This window comes from Phytophthora ramorum, assembly GCF_020800215.1.
Source record: "Phytophthora ramorum isolate Pr-102 chromosome Unknown Phyram_PR-102_s0007, whole genome shotgun sequence".
NCBI lineage: Eukaryota > Oomycota > Peronosporomycetes > Peronosporales > Peronosporaceae > Phytophthora > Phytophthora ramorum.
Genome location: NW_027150653.1, coordinates 592403 through 614457, shown reverse-complemented (window position 1 = coordinate 614457; position 22055 = coordinate 592403). Strand labels below are relative to the sequence as shown.

General features: G+C 52.3%; 5 protein-coding genes across 5 annotated transcripts; 1 reads left to right on the top strand and 4 right to left on the bottom strand.

Annotated features, from left to right (window-relative positions):
- Window positions 1–259: 259 nt before the first annotated feature.
- On the bottom strand, window positions 260–1192 carry KRP23_8211 (uncharacterized protein; the record flags this gene model as incomplete). The annotated part of the gene is made up of 1 exon (XM_067893623.1): window positions 260–1192. One exon carries the CDS (start codon window positions 1190–1192, stop codon window positions 260–262), a length of 933 nt encoding a protein of 310 aa, XP_067743136.1.
- A 1517-nt stretch (window positions 1193–2709) lies between these two features.
- On the top strand, window positions 2710–3820 carry KRP23_8210 (Transmembrane protein 165; the record flags this gene model as incomplete). Its single annotated transcript, XM_067893622.1, has 3 exons — window positions 2710–3296; window positions 3357–3428; window positions 3496–3820. 3 exons carry the CDS (start codon window positions 2710–2712, stop codon window positions 3818–3820), a joined length of 984 nt encoding a protein of 327 aa, XP_067743135.1.
- Window positions 3821–3907: 87 nt separating this feature from the next.
- KRP23_8209 (Inositol 1,4,5-trisphosphate receptor type 1) lies at window positions 3908–6655 on the bottom strand (the record flags this gene model as incomplete). The annotated part of the gene is made up of 1 exon (XM_067893620.1): window positions 3908–6655. One exon carries the CDS (start codon window positions 6653–6655, stop codon window positions 3908–3910), a length of 2748 nt encoding a protein of 915 aa, XP_067743134.1.
- Window positions 6656–13791: 7136 nt separating this feature from the next.
- KRP23_8208 (Inositol 1,4,5-trisphosphate receptor type 3) lies at window positions 13792–15773 on the bottom strand (the record flags this gene model as incomplete). The annotated part of the gene is made up of 6 exons (XM_067893619.1): window positions 13792–13817; window positions 13884–14037; window positions 14114–14488; window positions 14562–14657; window positions 14713–14799; window positions 14874–15773. 6 exons carry the CDS (start codon window positions 15771–15773, stop codon window positions 13792–13794), a joined length of 1638 nt encoding a protein of 545 aa, XP_067743133.1.
- A 542-nt stretch (window positions 15774–16315) lies between these two features.
- On the bottom strand, window positions 16316–17401 carry KRP23_8207 (uncharacterized protein; the record flags this gene model as incomplete). The annotated part of the gene is made up of 4 exons (XM_067893618.1): window positions 16316–16617; window positions 16692–16788; window positions 16861–17004; window positions 17072–17401. The coding sequence occupies 4 exons, from the start codon at window positions 17399–17401 to the stop codon at window positions 16316–16318; spliced, it is 873 nt and encodes a 290-aa protein (XP_067743132.1).
- Window positions 17402–22055: the final 4654 nt, after the last annotated feature.

Below are 22055 nucleotides of genomic sequence, written 5' to 3'. Positions count from 1 at the left end.
GGCATGGCCAAGCTGCCGAGACGATAGTTAGCAGGATGTCTCGCCACCTTGGATGATCTGAAAAATGAAAGAGTTTTGGTTTTCATTGTTGCACCTTCCAACAGTTTGTGTTTTCATCCTTGTCATCTTCGCTTCAAGCGATCCGTTGATATGCTGGGAAAGACGATCGATTGTCGGGTAGATTTGCTGTGAGGCATGTGTAGGAGCAGAATTGGATGTGCGCTGGTTGCTGATAGATAAGTGTGGATTGAATTGGCTCCTAGTTCCTGTGTAACAGCAACGCTGTGCAAGCGACTGCCAATGCCACGACCCACGGCGATGCCCCCCTTCGAGCAGCGCTAGAGGTGTCAGTGCTCTGTCCTGGCGTCCTTGAATCTTGTACGGAAGCTGTGGAGGAGGAGGAGGAAGACGACGGCGAAGCGTAGTAGGTGCCGATGACTTGCAAGTCCGTGCTCAATAGCAACTGGCCCGTTGTGGTCGCCGAGGCGGTCGTGTCGATGGTGTCGCCTTCGATGTTCCAGCTGAGAGACGACGCCCCGCTTGTGGCCGAATAGGAAGCGGAGCCGTCTCCATCTCGAAGAGCCAAGTTGTAGGCCTCCCGAACGGCGAATGCTGCGTTCACTTCGGCTTCAGTCGGGGCGGCACCTGAAGTAGCGGCTAGCTGCAGCACGGTTTCCGCCGTCGTGCGAATGTACACGTTAGCGTCGATGCATTCCTGGAGCTGCACCAGCAGCACCGCGCGGAAGTAGTATCCGCACGAACCGATGGTGCTCATGGCGACCATCTGAGCGTAGCTGAGTTCACCGTTGAAAGGGAAGACGTACGAACTGATGCCGGCCGAAGTAATGCACGACGACCAAAGGTACGGGTTGTTTTCGTTGAGCGTCGTGAGGCGGGCTACCTCGTCTCCGCTGCAAGTGTACGCCGTGTCTTCGGTCGGTGACGACGTCGTAGTGGTGGTTGATGCTGCAGCGGCGACGGTTCCTGCCGGAGTCTCCGTTGCCTCGGTGCTTGACGAATACGAGCCCGATGCCGAAGAAGATGCTGAGGTCACTGTCGGGGTGCCGGAGGTTGATGTCGGAGCTGTCGTCGTGCTGTTCGAGGTGCGGCCGTGCACCGGATGACTGAGTACTTGCAGGGCAACAAGGACGCACCACAGCGCCATCACCATTCGTCTCCTGCCCATGTTCATTATGTAGTCTTGATGCAGCTTGAATACCAAAGCAGCCGAGGGCTTTCGAGGCAAAAGCGGAAATGAACCGAGGCGCCACGCTGCGCTGCACTCGTGACTCACGCGGCGGACAACGGAACAGCAGGGTCGGTAGATGTAAAAGTAAGGCCCGATGTGCGACCCGGACAACAACAGGCCGGCGATGACAGCGTGAGATAGAGTGCCCCGCTACATCGTACTCTCTCGAAGCAATCGGTTGGCTACATGTCGGCATCGCCGTCCATACCTCCTCCTGAAAACACCATCAAACACCGGAAGGTGACGAAGAAGTGCTGCAGCATTTCAAGGCTTCGTAGCCGACGCGGAGAAGTTTAAGGAAACCTGAGCATGCTTACCGGTAGGGCTGTCGCCACGACTTCAACGACGGCGCAGGTCCGATCCTCGGTCGAAGCGGGGATCGTTGCACCCAGACACATGGGATAATTGTCCAGATTTGATCGATCGAGGTGGGACACTTTGCATGACACCTGGCACCTTGAAACTCTCCAGAGCATGTACCGACGGGCTTCATTCATAAGCTTACTCGAGCTGGACGGGAGGCACTCGGGAAGACCGACCACGAGGGCCAGAACGCGACCTGGATTGTCTGTCGGCCATCATAACTCGGTCTAAGAAAACGGTGACCGATCTTCCGGCCTGCTACCACAGACTGGGGTCACAGTCCCCTACTGTAATGCTAACGTTGCCGTTTTGATTCAGTGAAGCAAAACTCGTCCATGAATTAAATGGTTCAACGCCGCTTTCGTTGCACTGCCCGCCGAAAAGAAAAGCTTGTAACTTTGTGTGTGTGTGTGTGTGTGGCAAAGTCGATCTTGGGATAGATGGAGTCTCTTGGATAACTTAAGTGCTGTTGGGTGACAGCGAGGACCACGAAGCAGATAGCAGTAGCAGCATACATGCACAGCTTGTTCATCCAACTATACCATCTGCGGTTGGCGCCATGCAGAGACATCGTTGATGTCAAGCAGCTACATATACGTTTCTAGCATTTCCTTATTAATAGTGTTGCTGAATGACCATCACGTCCCGCAGATTTGATGGCCCTGCGTACAGCTGGAGGATATCCACGTTGAGTGTGTGATCAAGTTGACATGTTTGCAACTCAACAGCAGCATTAGGAACGGGGCGATTGAATTCACAGTGGCGAAAGAATACCTGTACATTTACCAACTGATAGCTTACTGCAACTGGTTGACCCTGCAACGAGTCGACGAGCGCTAGCGATCAGGGAGCGTAGGCCCGTCCATACGTTGTCAATCCTACCCGATGAAACACTCCAAAGCACTTGCCTCCTCGGACTCGAGTCGAAAAGAAGACGACTCCTCTCTACGTCACGTGTGGCTATTATGCTGACGCGAGTATTTTATCCAGCAGAGTAACTTTTTGCCTGATTTTGGGTAAGTTTACGGATTTGGGACCGGGTCGCAGAATAGTGACGTCCCATTATTTGGAGGTGCGCACACCAACTTTCGCTCGTCATGCCGCGTCTCTTCCTGCCGGTCTTGGCGCTGCTCTTCGCCGTCGCTTCCTCGCAGGGCGCACCCCCAGCCGCGGGGGCCAACGAAGCGGACGTGGCCACGCCCGCCGTGGTCCACTCGGCCGTCCCCACGGCGGCCTTTGACCGCGCGGACGCCGACCACAATGGCGTCGTGGACCAAAAGGAGTTCGCGGCCTTCACGGACGCGCTCAAGGGCGTACTGAACCCATTTCTAGGCGCATTTCCATCCGAAGCCGCCGCCGCGTGGGCCCCGCGCCCCAAGCTGCGCACCGGCAACGGGCCGCACAAGTTCTGGTCGGGCTTCATGAGCGGCATTCTGACCATTTGGGCCACGGAGATCGGGGATAAAACGTTCTTCATCGCGGCCATTCTGAGCATGAAGAAGGATCGCGTCGTCGTGTTTGCGGGCGCCATTGGTGCACTCATTGTGATGACGGTACTGTCCGTGGTCATGGGCGTGGTGGCCACCAAGTTCCTGCCCCCGAACCTGACGCACTACCTGGGCGGGGTGCTGTTTGTGGTCTTTGGGGTCAAGATGCTGTACGACGCGCGGGAAATGAACGCTGCGTATGTTTATTATATACTTTTTGTTGTTTCGGAGGTGCTGATGTTTTTATTGGTTTTTAGGGGGCCGTCGGACGAGTTGACAGAGGTCGAGGAGGAGCTCATGGGCAAGAAGGACGAGGACGCAGTCCAGGAGTATGGAGCATTTTTTAACTAGTTTTCGGAGGTGAACTTATTGTTTTTGGCTGTGTTTGTTGTGCAGAGATGTGGAGGAAGGCCTGGCCAAGGCGGAGACCGCGACGGATGGCATGATGAAGGTGTTTTCGCAGACGTTCCTCATGACGTTCTTGGCGGAATGGGGGGACCGCTCGCAGATCGCGACGGTGACGCTGTCGGCCACCAAGGACGCGTTCGGCGTCACGCTTGGTGCGATCCTCGGCCACTCGATGTGCACGGGCATCGCCGTCGTGGGAGGCAAGTTCCTGGCCACGCGCATCTCGGAGCGGACCGTGACGCTTGTAGGCGGCGTCCTCTTCGTGCTCTTTGCGCTGCACTCGTTCGCGACGGGCCCCAGCGTCGCGGAGTAGGCTGCGAAATCGGCCATCAAGCAACAAGCAGTATAGATGAAGCGACGAGAGCACGGGGGACACGTGTATTTGGCTTTAATTGCTCGTTCATGACCTCCGTTGTGCTCTTGACGATTTGCGTGGACTTGGACTTGGACTGCCTTCCTTGGTCTCCTCCTCTTCGTCGGAAACGAACTCAAAGTTGAAGACGCGGGGCGTCACGGTGCCTGGCTTTCGAGAGCGTGGCTGCGCTTGCTGTTCGCTTTCATCTGCATGTCTTGGTGCACCCTGTGCTAGTGTTAACAGATCGGGTGATGCAGAATACTCGCTTTGCCTATCGTCGGAAACCGGAAGAAGGTGATAGGTAAGTGACGAGGCCCCGCGCTGACGATGTGGTGCATTTTGCGGTGAAGGAGCTGGTCCATGGTGCTCGGGTGATGCCGAAAACCAATCTTGCCCTTCATCAAGAAAGCTGGGCCTGTTGCCGCCTTCTTCTTCCTCCAAGACACTTGCCGTGTCAATGTCCAATGCGCGTGGGGTGATCGACTCAGCCACAGCACGCGACAGGTTCGACGTCATGGAACTCGTTTCTAGCGACGACGCAAACGAAGGCTGCCGTGAATCATGAAGCTCCGATTCCTCCTCGACGTTGTCTGTCACGGACTCAAAGTTGAAAATGCGCGGTGTGATGGAGCCCGCTGATCGCACAGAAGGATGCCGAGAGACCCGTGGCGGTGACCCACTGGTTGAGAGCCCCGACATGCTCGTTGTAGGCGTCGGAAAGCGTCCTAGTGAGACCGACTGCTGCTGTTGCCAAGCTGAAATGCTGTCCAGAAGCTCTGCGTATCGCTCTTCTGACCGCCGCTGCGCTTCTTTGATCTCCGTCTGCGCGCTTGCTAACGTGTTGATCGTTGATTCTATCCTTTCGAGCTTTCCCAACGTGGCTCGATCAAGCGCTTGCACGCTAGGAATCATCGGGTCCGAATATTCAACGGAGCGCGCTCCAGTTTGGAAGGTGACGCTACTATTCCGTTTGCTCTCTGCTCGAACTCGCCACTGCTCCGAAATCCGGCGCGACAGTGCAGCTCCGGAGACCAACGACGTTGCTCTGGAAGGAGCATCCCCTGCGTAGCGTTTGGAGCCGTAGCCTGAACTGGGTGCGTAAAAGCGATCGTCATCGAATGCGAAGTCCGTCTCAGTATCCTCTTCCGGATCCCCCCGCTTCGTAAGTGACAAGGCGCGATGAGTAGGGAAGAAGGACATGTCCTTCTTAGCCATGCGCATGGCCAGGAACAGCTCTAGTCCGTTGTAGTCTGTGATGCTTTTCTTGCGAATATGCACGAAGAGGTACAGGTAATGCCACATATTGTGGTCGCGCGAGATGTGGTCATGAAAACCTCGTTTCGTAGAGCGGTCAAACGTGTATGCGTCAATAGAGCAGATGAAGCAGCGTTCTTGCATGTCCAGCTTTGTTTCCAGGTCTTCTGTACGCAGGGAAGCGAACATGTCAATGATCACTCCGAAAACCAGGTTCAGGAGCAAGACGACTAGTATGATGTTGAACATCACATCGAATGCCAAACGACCATAGGAATGCACGGTGCCTCCCAACGGAAGTTGTCGGAGAAAGGTGCCAAGTCCCCCGTCGCTTTTTAATCCTTGGTCAAGACTCACAAGAAAGCACTGGAATAGCCGCTGACAAGTGTATGGTGCTCGACCTTCTCGTTGAGCTTCTGTGAGTTCATCCTCCGGTGTGTAGTCTTCCCGAAAGAAAAAGAACCCCACGACGGCAAACACGTAAACCACAATCAAATAGAGCAGCGTTGTCACACCGAGTGCCTTCGCAGGCCGCGAGATAGACCTTAGGACATTGTTGAGGTCCTTGTAGCGATCCACCACATCAAGAAGCAGGAACGCAAAGTAGAGCTTGTTGACGTACGAACCCAACACGGAGATGAATATCTGCATCAGTGCATACATCACGCGCGGACTGCGGACAAGGAAGTAAAACGAGATGCCCACTATTTCAACTCGATCACGAAGTCGGCTTCGTGGAACTCCAACTTTCGCTGAGCCATCATCCACCGGCGAAATTGATGGAGTGATACGAGGCGATGCTGGTTCTCGATTTTTCAGGACTGTCCGCTTCCGGACGGAAGATGGAAGGAACAAGTAGTTGTACTCATCTTCCCGTTCACGCAGGGATCGCAACAAGTTTTCTGTGTCCTGGAATGACTCGCGCTCTTTTCCTTCGACAGCTCTATGGTGCGAACTGTTGACTGAGTGCTTGGAACGTTTGGCTTGCTCCTTTCGATGGCGGCGTTTCCAGCCCTTTTTGATCAATAGTGGCGCTGAGTTGAGCATGTAACAGAACAACACCATACTATACAGGATAATTTGAAGTGTCCCTGCCAGCGATAGACCAGCATCAATCCACAAGGACGGCCTCGGAGGTTCTACAGTGTGGCCCCATGGGTGAATAAAAGTAACTTCGCTCGCTGGAAAAGGTCTCGAGTAAATTCCTGCAGCCCTGTAAAACAGCAGCACAACCAAATTGATAAGCACCGCAAGAGTAAATGACAGACGCTTGATCTCTTCCACCTTCCTGGCTATCCATGCCACATGAACGTGGTGCTGTAGATGACTCTGATGTGTCATCTCATCCACAAGTTTGTCGGAGCGTGCGTAGAAGTCAGAAAGCTTGTCGGCTCCTCTGGATACATCCCACACGAGCTTTTTCTTGGACTTCTCAGTGAGGCAGAAACAAATTGGATGAATCGGAAAGTAGAACGGGATCAGAGCACCCGCGGTGCTCTTACCGATTTCATCCGAATCGGGGGCCGGGATCTTCATCATGTTGGTGCTGCCATCAAAGAGTATTCCTTCTGATTTTGCGATGATATTACCTCTTGCTGCTGCGCGTTCGGAGTGAGTTTGCGCTGAAGATCGATGATGATCCCACACGACTTCAACCTTACCACAGTTTGCCTGAAAGAACCGAAATGCGTCACGATAGTCTGGCGAACTGTTGTCATCAATATCGCCGCCAGAAAGTATTTTGCCGTGAGCAGATTGAGGCGGCACGGATATTTGATTTCCCTGCAGTTCGTCACCTTTAGGTGGAGGAATCCACCAGGCGTAGTGTGGATGCTGGTCAGCTAGCTGCTGAAGCAGGATATAGATATTGAACCCCATTGTTAGGTAAAAATCCTGGCTGCACTTGGCATTTCCAGCGTACGTTCCATGATTCCGGAGGAAGTGCAAGTATACTTCCACCAAATTTATTTTCAACGCCTCGAAATTGAGTTCCTGTACGAGCTGGGAGTGTATCACACAGTCGCTCCGACCTTCCAGGAGGCTCAGCAGCGTAACCACGATGGAAGCTCGCAACTGGTGTACTGCGAGCTGTATTCGTGCATCCCGTTGCTCAAATGAATGGGTCAATAGCGCGTTTACAGCACTGATAAATTTGTAGTTAGCGACTGTCTCCTGAGCTTCAACACACGGACCTTGACAATACTCTGTGATCGTCTCAAACAGTTGCGTGATAAGACCCATGTCCAGATCTGTAAGGGCCAAATACGTGTCCAGGAGAAATGACGTCGTGGTTTCTACCAAGTTTGCGGAGACCTGTGTATTCGGCTGAGCAATCAGAGCGCGCTGTGCATTAAGGTAGTGTCCTTCGCAAAGAAGCTGAAGGAAGCGAAAGATGGAGGTGATAGGAGCCCCCAGACATTTTGCCCCAGACAAATCAGCGGCAGCCGACGCGGCAACACCCGCATGATCGAGGTCGAGACCAAACATGGATTGACGCTGGCGCATCTTTTTAAAATCACTTCCGTCCCCTGGACAGTCCAGTACGACATCAGCGCTCGTGTCAATGCGGGGGATCGTAAGTGCACCAACACTAGCTCGATCAACGTTGTGGATCAGCTTGCAAGCCTTTTCAATCCGATCTTGAATACGCCCGAAAAACTTTTCATTCGCTGACTCACACCAATAGCTGTAGAAACTTTCCTGCACTTCGGCGTTCATACCATCCAAGAGAGCGACACCCACTTCGATACTACTTGCAAACAGTGCATCATTATCGCGTGAAGCAATCAGCTGCACTATTAGCCGAGTCACGCCCAGTTGGTTCAGCTTTACTTGCATCTTGTGACGTTCCTCGGTGTCCTCGACAGCATAAATCATCCGACAGAAAACGTTCAGTAACGTCAAATTTGTCTTCAGGTAGCTCGGATCTTGTAGTGCTTCCACGTGTTCTACAAGTTTAGCTACCACCAAATCAAAGGATAGCCACGCATTTCTCAAGTGCACATGAGGGTCATATTCCTCTTTCATCGACATCTCGATGCCCAGGATGCCTTGCACCATCTGATTGAGTTCGTCCCGCATTGCACTATGTACTCTAGGGTGCGTTTGTAGCCACGAAAGAAATTGGTCAAGCTCGCTAAACTGTTGCTGCTGGCGAGCAAGAAAATACATGCTTTCGGGTTGCTCGTGGCAACTTAGTCCGATAGAGACGTCTGAAACTCGACGCTCAAGTAAGTTCAAGCTGAAGAACGGCGTTATCGCGGTTTCTTTCCTAGGGCTCAAGTACGGCAATCGACCTTTACCAGATCGCAATCCTTCGTAATATCGCCTCGGGGAAAGCCGATGCAGAAGCCTCCCTCGATTTTTTGTTTCGACGGCTTCAATAGTTTTTTCAGATTTTACCACACTACCAAAACGTGCTTGCGGTAACTCTTTGTTTTCTTGAGGCGATTGTTGGGGGCTTCCATCCCCCCACGCGACAGGTTTATTCGTGCTAAGGCTGTCCAACTTGTAAGAGGCAGTCGCTGTTGTGCGTCTTTTAGCAAGGGCGTCGGTAGATGGTTTGCCTTCAGCTTCATTGGAGTCATTATAATTTACCAGTTTAAAGCTCTCCCGAGTAGCGTGGCCCAAGGGACTGCGCTCTATGGTTCCACTCAGGGAGGCCTCAGATAAACTGGAGGGCTTTCCTTCATATCGCGTGCTGCTTGACTCTATTAACACATCATCATTACGCTCTTGTTCGCGCGTATCGAGAGCCCACTGAAGCATTTCCGAAAGATCACGCTCACAATTCAATGATGAGCAGTCAAGTCGCTCTCGGTACTTGAACGACACTGACCATGATTGCTCAAGGGACATCTGAAGTGGAGTTTGGCGTTGTAGCATGTTCGGGCGAACTGATTTGTCGATCACATATATGAACTCTTCGAGATTGGCTACAGCTTCAGTGGATAGGTGCCATTTGCTCGTCGCGCATACCGCCAGCAGCAGAGCCACGCAACTGTTGAAACGAAGAAGGTAATACTGAGCCTCCTCATTGTTGTCGACAAAGCTTGAAAACTGCTGAATAAACGAATACAGCGTAGGAATAACCGAAAAGAGAACCAGATACAAGGGCGCCGACTCCGGCGGTTTCTGTGTGGACAAGCCCAACATTTTCCCCACCTTCGACTTGTTTTTTCGAAGCGATAGAGTCGCCTGCCGATTGTAATCCTTCATGTGGATGTACGACAAGTATTGAATAACTCGCCGCTCACAAACTTGACTTAACGCCATCATGATCTGCAAAAGATCATCCACTCCTGGAGTTTCGATATCGTCGGCAGTCAAGAAAATTTGGTCCAAGAAACGAAACAGCGCAAGTTGAACTCCTTCAGTGCAGTCATCATGGCACAGAAGATCTAGCACACTCATAAGAGGTAAAATCTGTTGGCATATTTCTTGCACCCTTGTGTTTTTACCAGTACCACAAGCAGCAAACAGGTGAAGAAGTCGCACGTGATATTCGAGCATCTTGCCACTATCAGCGACGTTGTCGGATGGAGCCGTGGCTGTGCTACAATCGTCCGACTGAACCGTAGACGATGAATCCATTGTTGCAACTGGGTGCGGATGGGCGGCCGCTTCCTGCTGAAATCGTCGGCTTGCATCCATCCTTCCCTTCAAAAGGCAGGCATATCGTCTGAGCAAACCCCCTAGCAGCCCAACGGCTTGTGATGCATTGTCAAACATTTGCAGAACCTTCCCATTTTCGAAACTCTTGACAAGTTGAAAAAGGACTAGTAGCTGGTTCTCAACAATGGGCTGTTCACTGCAAAGCACCAGGGTTTCCAGGAAGAAGAGATACCGAGGATCTGGGCCGTCGTGAATCAAGCGTCCCACGAACGTATTGATCAGCTCCGTAGGAACTGCTTTGTACAGCGCAAAATTGCCTCCATAAATCGCCACAAGGAGTTCCTGAGCAACTGGAAGTTCATGAACATACTGTGCAATCATTGTCGCGTGAGGTGCAACCAAAGCCTGGTTTTCTGTGTCACCCATACAAAACGCGCGTAAAAAACGCATAGCATGCCCAAAGACTCCTCGAATCTGGTCGCGCTGCCGCTTTTGGAGTTTAGTTCTAGACCGTGTAGTCGGAGACCCTGGTGAGTGCTGCTGCCCATCGCTGTCAGATAGGTGCCCTTCATAGAAATGAGCACCATCAATCAACATGCTGAGCACGAATTGAGCAGCTCTCAAGTTTCGCAATAGACGTCGAGCTTCCATCGCAAACACCCGGCCATCGTTGTTTGTTTCTCCCTTTGTGGGCAAGGTATCGCCTGCACCACTTTGACTAATCGACCACAAATGATGTACAATGTCGTGGCAGCCCGAAAGATGGCTCACACAACCGATGGCTGGATTCAGGACGTATCCATCACTCTGGACTTTCAGCTTTCGATTGGGAGGTTGCTTATCGACACTAAACCGATGAACAGGCTTACGAACATCAACCTCCGAGCGCAGTGCTTGCTTTGGAGCGCACTTCGAATTGGTGGCAAGAAAATCCGCAGCAGAATTGGCATCGTCTTCATTGGGTTCGTCCTCTGTCGTACCCGGGGGGTGTATTCGGAGTGCACGGCGAGCCCCACCTGGTCTCGGCTGGACTGTAGTGACTGCGGTATCGGTGTTGGTATGCTCAATTACTTTCACTAATGACTGTAATAATTGACAAACCGAAGAGGCCTTTTCGAAGTCTGACCTCGACGTTAAATCCATCCAAACTTCTGTAGTTTCAGCCAGTCGCCGAAGTTCGTCGACATCGCCCTTCAACTTATTGTAGATAAGTATGGTCTCTTCCGAGACGAGCAACTGCACATTTTGCATTTCTTTCATGAACTGATCATGCTGATTGTACTGTTGAAGCAGCAGCTCCAAAGCCTTAGATACTAGCGGTGGATACTCGTACATGAGCATCTGCATGAAAATTGTCGTCGCTGCTCTCTTTCCCAGTTTCGTTAGCGACAACTTGCACTCTAAAGATTTAGAGCCAAAGAGATAGACCGAAAGAGGTGACATTTTGTCGTTATGCCCATACGGCATAAGATCCAATCCACGCGGTGGCGTGGCAAAAGCATTCGAGACAGTTTCTCTCACAATGGCATCGTCAAAAAGTGCGGTGTGAATTGCATCTGGATCACGATGCCGCGTTGGCGAACTTGTTGGCGGGCCGCCATGTCGAGCTTGAAATGATGCTAGTAGCGTCGAGATAAGAAAGTCGACACGGATCTGGTCAACAAGAAGAAATATCGCGCAAATCTCATCCTTCATCTCCATGACAACTCGATTGACCTCGTTCATCTCATGAACATTGACAACGTGAACAGCATGTACGTCGGGTTTGTGTATGAGTAGCCTGTTGAGGTGCCGATGAGGACTGCTTTCAAGAGTTGCAGTGGAGCTGCCATTTTCTCCAGTTGAAGTGTGCGAGCCATCGCTACCAGTAGAAATGTATTGCTTCGATGCATCGCGCTCCTTGGTGACGCGGATACTGGACATAGCTCCCGCACCATCAAAAAGCACAGTATCTTTCAAATGGATAACAGGTTGAGAAGCTACTCCCCCAGATACCATGGGAGCCTTTCGGTGTTGAGGGATTGATGATAACGTCGGAAGGCACAATGCTCGAGATTTCATCGGAGAAGAACCTTGCCGTAAACGCAGCGCAGACGGAAACTTAAGAGATCCGGACGAGTTGTATCCTTTTGTCTTCTTTTGCTCGAAGTGTTCGGTGTTGTTGGTGTCTAGGGGTTCACGCACGAAATCAGTTCGCTCGTCAAGAAGATCAAACAGTTGAATCACAAAGCGAGAAAGTTCGTCCTCCGTAGAGTACATTCCAAACTCGGTCATTTTTCGAGAAACGCGAAGAATGGAGAGCGTTAGTTCATTTTCGGGGATTTCATCGATCACGATAGCCCCTTGAAGACGATCAAGATAGGTGAAACAAAACTCCTTGAGAGATGAGAAAAACGCTAGCTCTTCCTGCGAATATCCAGTGTGCGATAAGCCCGGAAGAGCTTTCGCTGCGGTTGCCCCAATGTCCGTCCAAATGCGAGTGTAGTTTGGACAAGACATTGCCTTTTGAGGCTCGCAATCGACGTAAGCTACCCGCAGCAAGTCCATCATTACAGACCGTAACGAGCGCGACAACAGGGGGTCCATCACAGAGTAAAGAACATTTTCTCGTGGAAATGCCGTTTGGATGTACTCGATGCTCACGTAGTTTCGGTCCAGGCATAACGAAACGTAGAGGCGAAACAATCCGTAGCAGTATTGACCGAGTGCACGGTGCTTCGCTTTCACATAGTACTCTTCATAAAATGTAGCTAGTGACATCCATTTTCCAGTGCTCGTGTCTCCTTCATTTAGTTTTGCAGATCGATTGAACATGACTTCAATGTCTGGATTGGTTTCAGACGATGAGAGATGGCTGGAAATACAGATATCAAACCCATTTTCTGACGGACGAATTGGAATAACTACATCATCACGATACCCGTTGGCAGGATTGAAAAGTAGCTCACAAATCGCTTCTTGCGTTTTCGGCACACCTTTGCCTCGTGAAGTGCACAATGCGACCAAAAACTGCATATACCGTATGGACTTCCCTCGTGTGGCTATAAGCTCAAAAAAGTTACGGATAATGCCAGCATATCCAGTAATTGATTCCACTAAATTCCGGTTTTCGCGAAGCAGATACGACAACGGCAACGACGTTTGAAACCCGTTCCCGAGCATTTCCATCAAAGCAGGCATCGCTACCTTCACCACGTAAAGCTCATTCGTTCGGTTCGCCCAAGAAATATGGAGTAGCAGGATATTGATAGCAGGTATGATGCGGTTGAGGCTTTGCATCGCTGCCGTGTGTATTTCCAGCCGAGAAGCAGACCCACCAGTAGTACTTTTACGCCTCCACGAGTTGTCCTGAATCGACACCGAACGCCTTGGAGAAATCAACCCTCTGTTATTCGGTGACACATCATTCAGTCGGAAAGCAGCGCGTGAGTCTGTCCTTAAACGAACAGGGGACCCTGTCATTTCCAGCTCATCGTTATCATCCCCGTTATCTCGGGATGAATGCATGTATTCATCATTGTACGAGCAAACATCCTCGATCGAAAATGGCCCCCCATAACTCTGAAATGGTGTTTTGATCATTTCGATCAGCAGCTCAATGTACTGGTAGGTCCGAAAGAGACTTTGGCGACATCGAAGCTGGTCAACAGATTCTTCCTCGGCCTTGATACAAAAAGCGATTAGCTCAGTAAGAACACCTTCGATACGTTTAAAAACACCAACAGTCTTTTCCCGGACAAACCGAAGACAAGAACGATCTTCGCTAAGGAAACTCAGGTCAAACTGGTTCAGAAACAGCTTCAGAGCGTGTTTGTACGACACTAGCAACAGGGTGTCGGTCACTTCCGATTGAGGCACAGTGACGATCTTGAATGCGTCTTCATCTCGAACTCCATGTAGCGTTACAACGGTAAATGAAGCTCCCCCCGAGTTAACTCCGCCCTTACCCGAATTCGTACTATGAGCAAGTGGCTTTGACGACAACCGAATATCTGCCATAGTAGAAGCGTGAGTATCAATGGAATGAATGAAGCTGTTTGTCCGCTGGTGCTGAATCAACACTACATCTTCATTTTCAATTTGAGTCCTAGTAAGAACACACACGATGAGTGTTAGACACCGTCGTACGAAGGAGACAGATAGTTTGACGCACTCTTCGTCTGCAATAGCAGTGGGAATGAATCGGAAAAGTTGCGGTTGGTCTTGAGCAACGGCTTGAGCACATACGTGGGATGACAGGCGCGTGGTTGTACCAGGTCGAGTAGTTGCACGTGGCGATTGCTGATGCGCAACCGCCAGATATTTTCCTGTTAAGAGATGACGAAGAGTGATGCCCTCTCTCCATTTAATTTGCCCCCCTTCGTACACGAAAACATGCTCTACTTCCCATAGAGAGTCGGAGGACAGAGCCTTTTTAGTACCATCCTCCTGCTCGCCTTCGTCGCTGTATTGAAGCGTGACTTGACCACCTAGTGAACCTTGAGCTTCTGTACCGGTGAATCCAAGCCACGAGCTCGACTCTAGATGGAATAATCGGATGCAGGACCCAGCGCGAAGCCTGTCCTCATGCTTGAATGTTAAGCTCACATCACCACCCGCAGTAAAGCTCTCTCCATCCAGGGTATCATAGTGTAGAGCTCTCCATTGTGACGAATGTACGCTCGATCCAACAACTCCACTTGACGATCCATCGGTTGTGTTTCGGTTTGAAACAAACAAGTTATACGGTTGATATTCGCTTCCCCCCGTCAAGATCATCTGTACCAACATAGACATTTAGTGGAGACGGTCTATCACAGTGAAAGCATAGATCGCAGAATTCCACACATACTTGGTCTGTGAGCTGAACTGGTGCACCTTTCGATCGTAATTTGAAACGAGGCAGAATATTAAAGTGGCAGCTTGGCCCCCCGTTATCTAGAAATACCTAAAGACACAGTTAGAGATCAGTCAAATACAGCTAGATACGGAATCATGCGTACCGGGGCATATTCCGATCCACGAAAAGGAATGGGTGAAGGGTCCAACGAGACGTACTTGCCACTTTTCATGTGTCTTAGTTGGATAGTCTGCAGGAGGCCACAAGGTTAGCATTAACATCATCATGCCACGACAGACTTCACATTCTCCAACTCAACCTCACCTGCCCGTAGATCACCTGTGTACCTTTCAGCTTCTTGTACATCATAGCGTTCAAGCGGGTTTCAGCTTCACTTTTGAACTGCAAATTATCTAGCTTATGTTGATGACTTGGTCGTCTCGAAGTTTGACTCGTATCTTCCACCAGCGACCTCAACGCAATGGTCGCATCGTACGTCATCTTTGGCACCACTTCAAACAAGCAGTCACGAAATGGACATGGCAACAATCGGAACCCTCCTTCTGCAAACAATCGCCGCTCCTCTATCCCCCCGAGCCCAAGTCTCGTGCTCGGTGCTTCCACTCCATAGTTTAATTTCTCCAATTTCACAGTGCGTGACGCGAATCCCTCCGCTGTAACAATCCCCCCTCTATCATCACACACAAGACTTATGATCATCCCGTACTCCAAGAAGGGCGACGCAGCGGTCAGCAACCCGCTACCCACGTGACTCTCTCCAGCATTAAACATGGACACCGGATGGTCTTCATGAGTAATAGACGGCAACTTCTTGGAAGGAAAATAACCCAGAGGCGATCCAATGATCGGGGTTGCCGCCATCTCCGCTGCATCCACGTCTATCCTCAACTTGCCTCCAAAAGGACGCGGCTTGGACGATCTCACGGACCCGGAGCGTACTTTTCCCCTCAGCACAGTTGGGGACGTCGCTTCATTCTCAACTAAAGGCGCTACAGCTTCCTGTTCCTGTGACTGGCCGACGCTTTGACTCTGAGCCTGTTCCTGATCCTGGACGTCGATGTGCAGTCTCCCACTGAATGGACGGGACTTTGGCGTTCGCAGGGAGACTGACGGCTGTTGGCGTAGCATCCCTGGAGAGGGAGGGCTGAGAGGGCTCAGAGTCGGAGGAGGCTCCTGCTCCTGTATGAACTGCGCGTTGTCCATGCCTGTCTGTCTGGGAACCTGTCTGTGGCCTGCTGCAGCCGCCGCTGCGCTCCTCCGACGTGACGCGGGCTCTTGCCGGCGGTTTCGAGAGTGGAGGTTTATGGCGCGCTTCAACCTCTTTATATGTATGGAACACCATATTGGTGTGTCGTACATATCAAGTTGAAGTTGCCACGACATGACGATCGTCCAGCTTGGAGGCACTTTTGCTTTGGCTCTTGGCTGACAACTACCGGTAAGTTGGTGGATATGTAGCGGATCATTTGGATATGGATGGAGCTTTTCTCGAGGTGGCGTGGCGACGGGTGGGCGGCGTGACGGCGATTCTGAGAACGTGCGAGAATAGACGGGGAGATTTGCCGACGGCGAGATTTCGAGACCATGAAGCTATTTCCTTCTTACCTACTGCTAGTTTGCTCGCATACTTACCAACCTACGGCTACCCTACTCACGCATGACTAATACTACATGGGACGACAACTGCAACGGACCCGGGAAACCATGGGCGGTGATGTAAACGCGGGCGACAAGACGCTGCAGTTTTAAAACCCAAAGGCGCTCGCGCCTTGCTTGCCCTTGGCGACGTCCTCTAAGAAGCCCAAAATGACTGGCAGTAGGCCGCTGTGGTCGACCGTCGGGCGGTTCTTGGGGCCCTTCATGTACTGGATGAAGTGGCCCATGCTGTGCTTGGCGTACTCAGAGTCGCTCCTACGGATTTGCTCAAAAATGTCCGAGAACGATGGGAACACACTCATGATGAGCAGCATCTCTCCCTCTTCGGGGTCGTCACTCTCCACGATCTCCAGCATTCGGTTCACGTACTCGGATGCGCATCGCTCGAGTCCTACAAACAAGCAGACGCAAAGCCAGAATCGTCAACATGCCATCCTACACCATTTCAGCAGGCCAGCAGCGTACCCAAGATGCCGTCCCGTTTCACCTTCTGCTCTTCAAACTTGTGCTTGTTCTTCTTGGCGTCCGCGACGCTTTTCTCCACCAGTTTCGCCTTGCTCGCCTGGCAAGAGATCAAGATGATTTTTAATCCTCTTCATCATCTGACCAGAGGAGCACAGGACACACGAGATACCTCAACATCAATGCGGCGTAGGTCCTCGTCCGAGAACGGGATCCGCGTCTCCGGCTCGGAGAAGTCTCCGGTCGCGAGGATGTACTGGACCAGCGCCTCCACGTTGTACACGCACACAGATCCGTTCGTCCGTGTAAACTCAAACTGCACCAGCATCACAACATCAAGTCAGTATATCTCCTCCCCCAAAAGCTTCTTCGCCTGCACGCACCGTGTGCGGGCCCAGCTCCGTGAACATGATGGGGTCCAGCGTGTTGACGACCACTTTGGCCTTCTTCTTGTCGCGCGGCGCGTCCGCCCGGTCGTTCTCGCGGGTCTTGCGCTTGTTCTTGTACAGGCGCTCGCTGGCCCGCGTGGGAGCGTCCTCGACGCGGCGCACGGCGTCCTCCTTGGCGCTCGCTGGCTGAGGTCTGCCGCCGCCTTCTTTGCGCTGCAGCAGCGAGAAGAGCTCGGGCTTTGACAGGTGCAGGAAGTACTTGAGGCCGCGCTCGACGGCCACGCTGCGCAGCTCGTGCATGGACGGAGACGACCGCGTCTCCATGGCTACTGAAGAGGAGGGGGGCGCTGGGGCTTCTCGCTTGCTCGCAGGCCGCCGGATGTTGGGGAATGGGATGGTTTCGACCCAAACCCATATCAACGGGGACCGGGAGACGTCAATAGCAACCGGTATATGTCTTTTAGAAGTCCAGCTCGACGGTCTCTCGCTCGATTCGCCCAAATTAGCGAATATACGGCGCCCAAAGTAAGTAGAGACCCTCCCAAATGTGATGCTGTGTATGCTGCTTCGGCTTTCCACAACCCGCCCTCGCATTCACTGCGGCACAAAGCAGCTTTTGCTTGGATTATTTTTGCGTCTGTTTTCTTTAGAGCGACATACGTGGGGTTTCAGCCTGAGATCCTCGCTTATTATAATCAGAATTCCCGTCTGAATGCGCACAGCTGCCATGTATATAGATGCTCGAGCAAAACGTTGTGGTGAGGGACTGTGCGACAATTTATTTTTGAAAGAATTTTTCCAAGCATATTCCACGTTGTGCCGTCAAAGTTTCGTCTCAACATGAAGTGCGCGCGCTGCAAATGCTGTCCTGAAGCGAAACTATTCAAAAGTAGGCGACTGGTAATCTGCTCCGACCTCTTTACCCTGCTAGGGATGCGCCCCGTGATAATGAGTATTTTGGGGCGAGATTGAAGCTGCGAGGGGAAGGGGGAGAGAGAAGCTCCGCACATCGGACAACGGAGTCCATTAAGGTACGTCCACGATTCCTACTCATGCAGTCTGCATGATGCCGCAGGGCCGATCGCCCACCGCACGTTCCGCTTTGTTTTGGGCTACTGCATCCCTAACCCGTTCATTTCCGGAGTGATGGTCAAGTTGTAGTTGCCTTTTTCAGTTTACCAGCGAGTCCTCACTACTTTCACTACTTCCTTTGATGCGAGACCAGTCGCAACGACACAAGCCCCAGCAGCTGAAACCCGACAGCAAACGCCGCAGTGACTGCAATGTTGCGCGCGATGTCGTCGTGCTTCATCTCGAAGACGGACTCGACGTACTGCTTCACACTCAGCCCCTCCAGCTCCAGTGGAGTGTCTTGCAGTTGCTGGCACCCAAAGCTGCTGTCTCCACCTGAATCGCAGTCACCGAAGACCAGAGCGACAAGCGCTGCGAGTGTGTAGCGCTGTGGTGCCAGAACGTGAAGCCAGCGGTAGCCTCGAGGGATGGAGCTGCTTGGCGGATTGAAGCCCGAAAACAGAAGCAAGATGCTGCTGAATAACGTGCCAGCCAGCGAAGCGAGTTCAACACCAGGGAGTGCGTACGCCAGGAACTGCCCCAGATACACTTGCTGCAGAGTAAACAGCGTCATCACGAGCCAGTACAGAGCGATGGTGGACACTCCCCAATTGGCGTCTCCGCCATCCGTGAATCCCATAATCGTGAAGCTCAGCACCGTGAAGAGAAAGCTGCTGACGATGACGTACGGGATCTCGGCCAGTGTGGCGCCAAGGAAGTACCAGAGCGCGTTGTAACTCTGTGCAGACCGCTCGCGGTAGAAAGCTGCTCGGTCTTGGACAGCTAGAGGCAGCACGCTGTTGATCGCTACGATGCCGCTGAAGTTGAGAGAGAGGAACACTCCTCCGATACCGGCGTTGATGCCTTGGTACGTTGAATAATCGGCCCCTGAAAACAAGGCTCCGATAATGAGCCCCAGGCCCAGTGCCAAGATCAATCGACTGAGCGAGTAACTTGGAGTGCGCCAGTAAAGCGTTTGAAAGCGTGCAATCAGCAGCCGCATTTGCACCCAGGAACTTGCAGCTCTCTTCGTGGAGAAGTTCAACTCCACCATTTCGGCGCAACTTTGCTGCTGGCAACTGAGGGTTTCCATCATCATCGCATGCTGAGCGCTGGCCTGGAATATCTGTGCGAACGCGGGAGTATCGTTGGTCGCTTGTGTGACGCCTGCGCCAACGCACTCAAGGATCCAGGTGGCTGGGTTGTAGCCGTGAGGAAGAGATCGCGCACCCGGCAGTGCTTCAAAGTATGCCTGGAGGGCGTCGACTCTGCTATCACCGAAGTATACGACTTCACCTCCGAGCTGTAGTAGCAGCAACATGTCGAAGAGCTCAAAGAGACTCGCGGATGGCTGGTGAATTGTGCACACGACTGTGCATCGGCTTTCGTCAGCAACTCTGCGTATCGTCCGCATGACGATAGCAGCAGCCTGTGCATCCAGTCCACTGGTCGGCTCGTCCAGGAAGAGCACACTACTACGCGCCGCCAGTTCCACACCAATGCTCACCCGTTTGAGCTGCTCGTGAGAGCGACCGCGAATCATTTGATCAGCGATTTCGCGCAGCTCCAACAGCTCAAGGCATTCTTCCACGGTAGCACGCTTTTCGTGATCCGACACTGTGCTCTCCTGCCTCAGGAAAGCACTGAATATGAGTGCCTCGCGAATAGTTGATGCGTCGGAGTGCACATCAACCTGCTCACAGTAGCCTGTGCTCCGTCGTGTCGTCAATTCTGAAGCTGCCCGGCCATTCAAGAGAATCTGCCCACGAACCGATCCGCTGTTCTTGCGTCCTGCCAACACGTCAAGTAGTGTTGTCTTTCCAGCTCCAGAAGAACCCATGAGGGCAGTCATCGTACCAGGTAGCGCGTAGCCGTTGACGCCTTTCAGAAGGTCTCGCGATCCGTCACCAGCCGAGACAGAGTACCATAAATCTTCAAACGCCAGCGTGACCGGGAGTACAGCTGCATCCCTCACCGGTACCCTGCAAAGCTCATCTTGTAAACCGCAGCCTGATCGAGGAGTAGCGACTAGTTTGTAGTCTCCTTCGGATAATTCGGTGGAAGTCTGAGAAGACCGAGTTAAGTGGACGGTCGGACTTTCAGCGTGGTGTCGGCACATACGCTCAAGCATGAACCAAGCGAGAACCATGAAGACAGCATAGGAGAGCAGAAGAAATGCTGCTGCACATGGAACCCACACTTGTGCCGACGGAACATCAAAGCGTGACAGGTAGTATTCCCCTGCGGTCATATTTTCGTCAGCGAGCTGGCAGTAATTCACTGCACCGTATTCGCACTTGTCCAGCGACTCCGACCGATATGCGTTTACAGCAAGCGCACGCAGAGACCAAGCCAACGGGTCGAGCCAGTAACCCCAAATCAACCAGTCAGGAAATTGGTTCTTGGGCACGACGAAGCCAGCAAAAACGATGAAAACGATGATAGAGGCCATTGCCACGGGGAAAGCCACGTTGCGGTCAGGTGAGATGGCTGCCACGACGAAGAACCAGGCGATAGATCCGAGCAGGGTCAAGAAGAGTACGCCTTCAAACACCAGGAATCGGGTCGCAAGTGTAAATGATGAGGACGCATCGAAATCAAGGCCACTCATCCAGTAGGTGATGGATCCAAAAACCACAGTCTCTGCCAGAGCTGCAGGTAGTTGTCCCGCGCAGCACGCAACCACATAACTCGCCGAGCTTGTCAAATGGGCGCGGCGTTGTTTTGCCAGCACGACCCGTGCGTCGACGAAGCTGGCAATTTGGGCTGTTTGTCCGAGCATCAAGAAAAGCACCGCCTGGAAGCACAGCCCCAGGATAATCTGTATGTTTGTGGGGCTCGCTTGAAAAAATGTGCTTCCGTAGATGAGTCCCATGAAGATGGACATGACTCCACGCGCACGCAGGAAGGCAGTATTACGCGTGACAAGAAGCAATTGGCGACGCGTCAGTGACATTGTGTTGGACCAGAAGCTCTGGGGGAATTCTGGAATCGGGTGTGTGAGCTCAAGACTCTTCGTGATGTCAGATTCACTTGGTGGAGAGCTCATTCGCTTGTCCAAGTATTTCATCACGCGGTGGTGAGCCGCTGATCGTTGAAAGTGGTCGCTAAGCTCTTGTGCCAGTCGCGGCTGAGCATCCGAAGCAGAGCCAGCTCTCGCCGCAGAGATTTCATCTGCAATCGTTTCGTACCGAAGTTGTTGACTTGTGCCGATGTCGAGCAAGAAATCCGCAATGGCACGGCCTGGTGAGCAGTGCAGTCCGATCGCGTCAAAATGCTGGCAAACTTCAGCGCGTGGTCCATAGTACAGCACTTCACCCGAATGAAGCAGCAGCACCTCATCAAAAAGAGCAAACACCTCGGGAGCTGGCTGGAGGAGCGAGACTACAACCGCGCGCTGTTGTTCTTGCACAAACGTATGCTTTAGCAGTGAGATGATGTCCAGTGTAGCTGCGGCATCGAGTCCCGTACTGATTTCATCCAGGAGCAGCACACTTTGGCCACCAATGATTCCTTCTCCAAGCGTGACGCGCTTGCGCTCGCCCCCAGACACACCACGCAGAGACGTCGCATCGCCAAGAATCGTGTCTTGGCAGTGCTCGAGACCCAACCATTTGGTAACTTGCTCTGGTGTTGTCTGGATCGGGGTTCCAGCAACTTTGTTGGCGCCGCCAGCGAACTCGAAGGCGAATTGCAAGGTTTCTTTGACACTCAGAGTCGCGAAATGATCGTCATCTTGGCCAGTGTACCCGACGAAGTGAGGCAAGCTTTCCGGCATGTCTTTCTGCTGAGCACCGTTGTAAGTGATGTCACCATCAACTTGTACACGGCTGCCCCCACTCAATGGGAGCTGGCCCGCCAAGGCCTTGAGCAGAGTGGACTTTCCCGATCCTGGTCGGCCGAGCAC